The 10,302-nt window shown below is 41.6% G+C and overlaps 1 protein-coding gene across 2 annotated transcripts; it reads left to right on the top strand.

The window, feature by feature from the left end:
• Window positions 1–219: 219 nt before the first annotated feature.
• Window positions 220–2,962, top strand: LOC139391161 (SLC35A4 upstream open reading frame protein-like). 2 transcript variants are annotated; one of them, XM_071138723.1, is made up of 4 exons: window positions 220–276; window positions 684–782; window positions 980–1,219; window positions 1,790–2,948. In XM_071138723.1, the coding sequence occupies exons 1-3, from the start codon at window positions 262–264 to the stop codon at window positions 1,175–1,177; spliced, it is 312 nt and encodes a 103-aa protein (XP_070994824.1). In that variant the 5' UTR covers window positions 220–261; the 3' UTR covers window positions 1,178–1,219; window positions 1,790–2,948. The 2 variants fall into 2 exon arrangements, with proteins under 2 accessions (XP_070994824.1, XP_070994823.1); XM_071138722.1 differs by having other exon boundaries at window positions 221–276; window positions 980–2,962.
• Window positions 2,963–10,302: the final 7,340 nt, after the last annotated feature.

The following is a 10,302-nucleotide window of genomic DNA, read 5'->3' as shown; positions in this document are numbered from 1 at the left end:
AACAAAAAAAGGCCAATCAGAAAATACGTTTTAGACACGTGAAAGCTGGAAGAGGTAGACGTTTCCATAAAGCACAGATCTAGGATCAGTGTACCCTGTCCATATCCAACTTGATGAGCAAGAGGTAAAATAGCTCAACTGACTTGCAATCAGTACAACTTTACGCAAAAGCAAATAATGTTCCAGGCAAGATAAATTGCTCTGATGTTGCTTTCCACTCCAGGCATACGAGTAGATCACAGAACATTCAATCGAGCAAAAATGGCGGATGACAAGGTGAGAAGTGATTTTTTGCCTCAATCGTATTATTTTCTATATATATATTAGAACAGCATGATCGAGCTCTTCCTACAGCAACATGCTTCAACTCAAAACCGGACAGGCCGGTTTGTTGGTATTCGGGTGTGTAGAAAAATAAATACAATACAGGTACACAAACATAAAGTGTCTTTAATAGGGCGTTGAGCCACCATGAGTCGCCAGAACAGCTTGACTGCGCCTTGGCATAGATTCTACATGTGTCTTTAACTGGAGCAATGCGACACAATTCTTCCACGATAAATTCCATAATTTGGTGTTTTGTTGATGCTGGTGTAAAAGGCAGTGTGGTGCCAAAGCCTCAGTCAGTGTTACCTATGCTCATGGTATTAATTCAATGTATCACTTATTTGTATGTGTTCTAGGATCCTTTCAAACAGATGAAGGATCTCAACCAGCTCAAGAATCAGCTGGAAGAGATCCAGAAACGTGTGGAGAGTGAATTTGCAGAAGGAATCCCGCAGGTATGTTGTTATTATCCAAAGTTAAAAAGTAGGTGAAATGTTACCTTATGAAACAGAACAGCAGACATACTCAGTCCTGAAAAATCATAAAGGATCAACTATTAATTATTTATCATTAAAGAGTTGTAATGTCAAGGCATATTTTTGTATTTTGTGTGCATCCTTTGTCCTGACTGTTGTTTCCTGTTCTTCCTCAGGGGGGCTCTGTGCTGGCATCTCCCTTCCTGAAGGGCTTCCTGGCTGGCTATATGGTAGCCAAGCTCCGCTCCTCAGCTCTCATAGGAGTGCTACTGGGAACATTCACAGGCATCTACGCTGCACAGAACTATCAGGTTCCCAACATCGAAAGCACCCTGAAAGACTATATGAGTTTGTTTAGAAAAGGACCCAAGTAATGGGAAGAACCAGGCCTAGGCTTCATCTTCTAACTGCCTGAGGTGTGTGGCACAATCACCATGTCTCTTTGTCAGAGGCTCAAACCTCTCCTTTGTATACTGTAAAAAATAATATTTGGTTTTAACTGGATTTTGGTGTGAAAGAGTGGGTTTGCTTTGGGTTTTGTGCAAATGTTAAAGGGTAAATCTGTCAGTGCCCTGGGAAAATATATTTTATTCTCTGTTGATCAGATTATAAAGTGTGTAAAAGGGGATAAGGTTATGTGCCTTGAGTGTAAGGTTACATTGCAGGGGTGTTTGACTGCTTGCCTTAGTAACATTGCCTGGTGCAGCCATCTAGGCCTAATTGATTTTGAATCAATGATGTGAACAACAAGATGGTGTCCTTTTTTTGTTTTCTGAGCAGAAATACCTTTTTTACCATCTTAAAATACAAACATACCTTGAATAGATTTGGCCAAAATTATGGGATTTGTTGCTAATTTAGATGTTAAGACTTAAGGTCAGGATATTTGTATATTCAGACATATACTAGTTATTCAGGAGTGTTAGTGACATGCAGTACTGAGAATGAGTGTGATCCAGAACATGGGGTCTGGGTTCCTGTTGCAGCAGGTGGTGGATGAAGGGGAGTCTTCCTGGCCACTCTGCTCCTGACTGGGTACCTGTCTGCCCTGCACATCTCCCTGTCCCTAGGCTGAGGACCAGGTGAGTCCCAGCCTTCACATCATAGCCTGAGGCCTTGTGCTGGTCTACTATTTCATCTCAGGGCTAGTAGCTGTCTACACAGAGCGGTTGCTGAAGAGCCAGCGACTACCCCTGTACCTGCATGTGTTTGGAGTGGCCATCAACTGGGTTTCCCACCTCTCCAGCATGGGGGGGGGGGGGGGGGGGACAGGGTTTCCTGGAGGATTACTCAGGGGTGGTGTGGGCCATTGTGGCAGGGCAGGCAGCTAACGGGTTGCTGATGTCAGTACTGCTGAACGATGGTAGTGGCATCCCCAGGCTATTTGTCATCTTCTGGTCTATGCTGGTCAACACCCTCCTATCCTGGGTTCTACTGGGCCTACGGTTCACCCCCTTCTTTCTGTTACCCACGTCTATGATCAGCCTGGAAGCCTAGCTGTACTACAGGTAGCAGGACTCTGCCTGAACATACCTGTGTTATGGACAGTGGACCTCTGCTGAACTCCCATTCCACTGCTCCACCACAATCTCTGGCAGCATTATTTACCAGATGATGCATTGACATTGATTGACATTCAGGTTGGAATGTTTTTTTTTACGATGCATTTATTTATATATATATACATATATATATTTTACTTTAGTGACTTAGTATTTTTCATTTAAAGTCCCAAATAGTTTATTTAGTTTGTTATTTGAAGATTCAAATTATGCAATAGAAGCTGTACTTTAGGTGAGTCTTGCAGACCCTTCCATCACATTGTCACTGGTTTATTTGCTACCCATAATGCACACTGCCTATTTTTCAACTAGCCTTTGTTTTCCAGTTTAATCAAATTTTGCCATATTCATACTTGTCTTTCCTTCAATATATCATTGGTGGACTCATAAATAGTTGGGTTTGGGTAATACGTCTACATTATTTCTACATTACACAACACTTGAGTGGTGCTATGATTGTCAGTATGGGTATTTATCATTTCCTCTGCCAAGTAAAATGTCAAAGATACAATATAGTGCAGAAAGTGTATATGAAATATTTTATTTTATTTCTTTAGTGTTTTCTATTCAAAATAAAATGCCATAAATTCACAAATATTTTCCCTTTTTGTCACTGTTGCTTGGATACCCTGTCTCATGAGGTCATCCCACACACAGATGTCCTTTAGCTCAGCCAATGCTACAGAGGAAAGAGGGAGAGAACATTTGTAGATACAGATTTTTGGATTAACTAGGTTTAGTTAACTTAATGTATGCAATAGCAATGAAATGCATCATTATTTCAGTGATTTAAAATACATTTTCTTAAATTAGGATCTAGGACAGGGATGGGGCCTTTTCTAGGCCCTCGGATGAATTCCCCCAGTTGGTGTCTAAACTTACTGTTGAGTTTGAATAGTAGATTTCACAAGGTGCAATTAAGACATTTCGCTGTGTGCATCAGCAGTTTCTCTTGTAATGTCAGTCACTCAATTAGCCAATGCCCATCCTCAAACAGTCTATTTTGCAAGCTCTGTCAAGTTGGTTGAGTATGGCTGTCCAGCAATGATCAAGTTTGCAATAGATTTTTAAGTCGATTTAAGTCAAAACTGTAACTAGGCCACTCGGGAACATTCAATGTTGTCTTGGTAAGCAAAATTTTAGGTTATGTCAAGAGAATTTAATTCCAATGATAATCAATAACTCTTATCAATCCCCGAGATCTGTCAGACCACAAGTTTAATAATAATTAGTCAGACTCAGCTTATGCAAAAAGATAGTACTGTTTATTCGGAGAATGTTCTAAAGTCAAGAATACAAAAACATCAATTTTATAGCTGCGCACATACATACACACAAACAGTAGGTATCCTACGCACATACATACACACAAACAGTAGGTATCCTACGCACATACATACACACAAACAGTAGGTATCCTACGCACATACATACACACAAACAGTAGGTATCCTACGCACATACATACACACAAACAGTAGGTATCCTACGCACATACATACACACAAACAGTAGGTATCCTACGCACATACATACACACAAACAGTAGGTATCCTACGCACATACATACACACAAACAGTAGGTATCCTACGCACATACATACACACAAACAGTAGGTATCCTACGCACATACATACACACAAACAGTAGGTATCCTACGCACATACATACACACAAACAGTAAGTATCCTACACACATACATACACACAAACAGTAGGTATCCTACACACATACATACACACAAACAGTAGGTATCCTACGCACATACATACACAAACAGTAGGTATCCTACACACATACACACACACAAACAGTAGGTATCCTACACACATACATACACACAAACATTAGGTATCCTACGCACATACAGTGCCTTGCGAAAGTATTCGGCCCCCTTGAACTTTGCGACCTTTTGCCACATTTCAGGCTTCAAACATAAAGATATAAAACTATTTTTTTGTGAAGAATCAACAAGTGGGACACAATCATGAAGTGGAACGACATTTATTGGATATTTCAAACTTTTTTAACAAATCAAAAACTGAAAAATTGGGCGTGCAAAATTATTCAGCCCCTTTACTTTCAGTGCAGCAAACTCTCTCCAGAAGTTCAGTGAGGATCTCTGAATGATCCAATGTTGACCTAAATGACTAATGATGATAAATACAATCCACCTGTGTGTAATCAAGTCTCCGTATAAATGCACCTGCATTGTGATAGTCTCAGAGGTCCGTTAAAAGCGCAGAGAGCATCATGAAGAATAAGGAACACACCAGGCAGGTCCGAGATACTGTTGTGAAGAAGTTTAAAGCCGGATTTGGATACAAAAATATTTCCCAAGCTTTAAACATCCCAAGGAGCACTGTGCAAGCGATAATATTGAAATGGAAGGAGTATCAGACCACTGCAAATCTACCAAGACCTGGCCGTCCCTCTAAACTTTCAGCTCATACAAGGAGAAGACTGATCAGAGATGCAGCCAAGAGGCCCATGATCACTCTGGATGAACTGCAGAGATCTACAGCTGAGGTGGGAGACTCTGTCCATAGGACAACAATCAGTCGTATATTGCACAAATCTGGCCTTTATGGAAGAGTGGCAAGAAGAAAACCATGTCTTAAAGATATCCATAAAAAGTGTCGTTTAAAGTTTGCCACAAGCCACCTGGGAGACACACCAAACATGTGGAAGAAGGCGCTCTGGTCAGATGAAACCAAAATTGAACTTTTTTGGCAACAATGCAAAACGTTATGTTTGGCGTAAAAGCAACACAGCTGAACACACCATCCCCACTGTCAAACATAGTGGTGGCAGCATCATGGTTTGGGCCTGCTTTTCTTCAGCAGGGACAGGGAAGATGGTTAAAATTGATGGGAAGATGGATGAAGCCAAATACAGGACCATTCTGGAAGAAAACCTGATGGAGTCTGCAAAAGACCTGAGACTGGGACGGAGATTTGTCTTCCAACAAGACAATGATCCAAAACATAATTCAAAATCTACAATGGAATGGTTCAAAAATAAACATATCCAGGTGTTAGAATGGCCAAGTCAAAGTCCAGACCTGAATCCAATCGAGAATCTGTGGAAAGAACTGAAAACTGCTGTTCACAAATGCTCTCCATCCAACCTCACTGAGCTCGAGCTGTTTTGCAAGGAGGAATGGGAAAAAATGTCAGTCTCTCGATGTGCAAAACTGATAGAGACATACCCCAAGCGACATACAGCTGTAATCGCAGCAAAAGGTGGCGCTAAAAAGTATTAACTTAAGGGGGCTGAATAATTTTGCACGCCCAATATTTCAGTTTTTGATTTGTTAAAGTTTTAAATATCCAATAAATGTCGTTCCACTTCATGATTGTGTCCCACTTGTTGTTGATTCTTCACGTTTGAAGCCTGAAATGTGGCAAAAGGTCGCAAAGTTCAAGGGGGCCGAATACTTTCGCAAGGCACTGTACATACACACAAACAGTAGGTATCCTACGCACATACATACACACAAACAGTAGGTATCCTACACACATACATACACACAAACAGTAGGTATCCTACGCACATACATACACAAACAGTAGGTATCCTACACACATACACACACACAAACAGTAGGTATCCTACACACATACATACACACAACAGTAGGTATCCTACACACATACATACACACACAACAGTAGGTATCCTACACACATACATACACACACAACAGTAGGTATCCTACACACATACATACACACACACAACAGTAGGTATCCTACACACATACATACACACACACAACAGTAGGTATCCTACACACATACATACACAAACAGTAGGTATCCTACACACATACATACACAAACAGTAGGTATCCTACACACATACATACACAAACAGTAGGTATCCTACACACATACATACACAAACAGTAGGTATCCTACACACATACACACAAACAGTAGGTATCCTACACACACACACACAAACAGTAGGTATCCTACACACATACATACACACAAACAGTAGGTATCCTACACACATACATACACACACAACAGTAGGTATCCTACACACATACATACACACACAACAGTAGGTATCCTACACACATACATACACACACAAACAGTAGATATTCTATGCACATACATACACACAAACAGTAGGTATCCTACGCACATACATACACACAAACAGTAGGTATCCTACGCACATACTTCCACACAAACAGTAGGTATCCTACGCACATACATACACACACAACAGTAGGTATCCTACACACATACATACACACACACACAACAGTAGGTATCCTACACACATACATACACACAAACAGTAGGTATCCTACGCACATACATACACACACAACGTAGGTATCCTACGCACATACATACACACAAACAGTAGGTGACCTACGCACATACTTCCACACAAACAGTAGGTATCCTACGCACATACTTCCACACAAACAGTAGGTATCCTACGCACATTCACACACAACAGTAGATATCCTACGCACATACATACACACACAACAGTAGGTATCCTACGCACATACATACACACAAACAGTAGGTATCCTACGCACATACTTCCACACAAACAGTAGGTATCCTACGCACACACTTCCACACAAACAGTAGGTATCCTACGCACATACTTCCACACAAACAGTAGGTATCCTACGCACATTTCTTCCACACAAACAGTAGGTATCCTACGCACATACTTCCACACAAACAGTAGGTATCCTATGCACATACATACACACACAACAGTAGATATCCTACACACATACTTCCACACAAACAGTAGGTATCCTACGCACATACACACACACAAACAGTAGGTATCCTACGCACATACACACACATACAACAGTAGGTATCCTACGCACATACATACACACACAACAGTAGGTATCCTACGCACATACATACACACGAACAGTAGGTGAGTTTTATCCTTCTCCACAGTTCTCACCACTGTGTATCACTACCTAGCCGACAGTTCCATTCCCCCGAGATTAGGGAAACCTTGAGAAGTACTCCCTGTCCTCTCCCAAGTCTCTGAGGCCTAGCCAGTTCGGTCCAAACACAGTTTGAATTGTCCTTTGATATTTTACTAGGCACACACAAGTTCAAATCCTAAGCTACGCCTTACTCAGTCAGTCTGTTTTTCCACTATACAGATATTGTTTAACCTAATTCCGACAAAACTACACACATCATCAGATTATGATTCTAATCAATTTCATACAGTTAATGTTTCAGAGTGGAATTATTTTATCAGGTTATTGTCCTGTTGAAAGGTGAATTTGTCTCCAGTGTCTGTTGGAAAGCAGACTGAACCAATTTTTCATCTGATTTTCCTGTGCTTAACTCCATTCGGTTTCTTTCTATCCTAAAAAAACTCCCTAGTCATTGCCGATGACAAACATGTTGTGACAAACATCTTGAAAATATGTTGTGTTGGTGATGTGTTGTGTTTGCCCCAAACATAACTTTGTATTCAGGACATAAAGGTTCAGTTCTTTGCGCCATTTTTAGCAGTTTTACTTGCCTTTTTGCAAACAGGATGCATGTTTTGGAATATTTTTATTCTGTACAGGTTTCCTTCTTTTCACTCTATCATTTAGCTTAATATTGTGGAGTAAGTACAATGTTGTTGATCCATCCTCAGTTTTCTCCTATCACAGCCATTCACCTCTGTACCTGTTTTAAAGCCACCCTGAACGTTTCCTTCCTCTCCGGTAACTGAGTTAGCAAGGACGCCTGTATCTTTGTAGTGACTGGGTGGATTGACAAATCATCCGAAGGTTAATTAATAACTTCACCATGCTCAAAGGGATATTCAATGTATGCTTTCTTAATTTTTACCCATCTACCAATAGGTGCGGTTCTTTGCGAGGCATTGGAAAACCTCCCTGGTCTTTGTGGTTGACTCTGTTTGAAATTCACTGCTCATCTAAAGGACCTTACAGATAATGAATTTAATGTGTGTGTGGTACAGAGATGAGGTAGTCATAAAAAAAATTATGTTAAAGAATATTATTGCACTCAGTGAGTCCATGCAACTTCTCATGCGACTTGTTAATCAAATGTTTACTCCTGAACTTATTTTAGGATTGCCATAACAAAGGGGTTGAATACTTATTGACTCAAGACATTTCAGCTTTTCATTTTTTATCAATTAGTAAAAATGTCTAAACATAATTCCACGTTGACATTATTAGGTATTGTGTGTAGGCCAGTGGCAAAACAATCTAAATTGAATCAATTTTAATTTCAGGCTGTAACACAACAAAATGTGGAATGTGAATACTTTCTGAAGGCACCGTGTGTTATACAGGTGAGTAAGTCACCTTTGCGGTGCCGTTTGTTGTCTGCCAGTAGCTGTTGGTTCTGAGGACAGGCAGACTGCATCCTGTACGGCCGCCAGCCAGCTCTACCTGCAGACTCTCCTCCTCCCATGCTGCTGGGTCTCCAGGTCCCTCGGCCTACAGGGCCACAGTGGCAGGCCCCTGTATTACCAGGACCTGTCTCTCTACCCAGGACCAGCAGCTCCCTCTGGTGGCCCTCAGCCTGACCACAAGGGGAGAGTTATGGAAGCAGGACATTTGACGGTTTGATTGTCATAAGACGTTGGCAATATCTTCACTAAATCAATCTCTCATATGTTTAACTCTTAGCCTACAATTTCTGCGCCCCGACAATCTAATTGACCTAACAATAAAACGCCCATCAAAATCTGTCTAAGCTAGAGATACACTACATGACCAAAAGTTAAACATGTCATGAAAGAAGAGGATGTTATGGCAGCCTTTCCACTAGATGTTGGAACATTGCTGCAGGGACTTACTTCCATTCAGCCACAACAGCATTAGTGAGGTCGGGCACTGATGTTGGGTGATAAAGCCTGGCTCGAAGTCGGTGTTCAAATTAATCCCAAAGGTGTTAGATGGAGTTGAGGTCAGGGCTCTGTACAGGCCAGTCACTTTCTTCCACACCGATCTCAACAAACCGTTTCTCTATGGACCCCACTTTGTGCACGGGGGCATTGTCATGCTAAAACAAGAAAGGGCCTTCCCCAAACTGTTGCCATAAATTTGGAAGCACAGATTTTTCTAGAATGTCATTGTATGCTGTAGCATTAAGACTTCCCTTCACTGGAACTAAGGGGCCTAGCCGAACCATGAAAAACAACCCCAGACCATTATTCCTCCCCCATCAAACTTTACAGTTGGCACTATGCATTCAGACAGGTAGCTCCTGGCATCGCCAAACCCAGATTCGGCCGTCGGACTGCCAGATGGTGAAGCATGATTCATCACTCCAGAGAACGCATTTCCACTGCTCCAGAACCCAATGGCTGTGATCCTTACAACATTCCAGCCGATGCTTGGCATTGCGTATGGTGATCTTAGGCTTGTGTGCAGCTGCTTGGCCATGGAAACCCATTTCATGAAGCTCCCGACAAAGTTATTGTGCTGACATTGCTTCCAGAGGCAGTTTGGAACTGGTAGTGAGTGTTGCAACCGAGGACAGACTATTTTTATGCCCTTCTGCACCCGGCAGTCCCATTCTGTGAGCTTGTATGGCCTACCACTTAGCAGCTGAGTCGTTGTTGCTCCTAGACGTTTCCACTTCACAATAACAGCACTTACAGTTGACCGGGGGCAGCTCTAGCAGGGCAGAAATTTGATGAACTGACATGTTGGAAAGGTGGCATCCTGTGACTGTGCCACGTTGATCTGATCTGATCTTCAGTAAGGGCATTCTACTGCCAATGTTAGGCTATAGAGATTGCATGGCTGTGTGCTCAATTGTATACAACTGTCTGCAACAGATGTGGCTGAAATAGCAGAATCCAGAATTTGGATTCTGGACACCAAGGGATGTCCACATACATTTGTATCTAGTGTCCCTTTCTAACTAATAGACTATGTTA

The sequence above is a fragment of the Oncorhynchus clarkii genome, chromosome 31 (assembly GCF_045791955.1).
Source record: "Oncorhynchus clarkii lewisi isolate Uvic-CL-2024 chromosome 31, UVic_Ocla_1.0, whole genome shotgun sequence".
Taxonomy (NCBI): domain Eukaryota; kingdom Metazoa; phylum Chordata; class Actinopteri; order Salmoniformes; family Salmonidae; genus Oncorhynchus; species Oncorhynchus clarkii.
Note: the sequence above shows the minus strand (reverse complement) of the source record. Positions and strands in the feature narration are given on the sequence as shown.

Coding starts and splice junctions, on each gene's coding strand:
- LOC139391161 (XM_071138722.1), top strand. Junction 783..979: donor TTGCAGAAGGAATCCCGCAG/GTATGTTGTTAT, acceptor GTTCTTCCTCAG/GGGGGCTCTGTGCTGGCATC.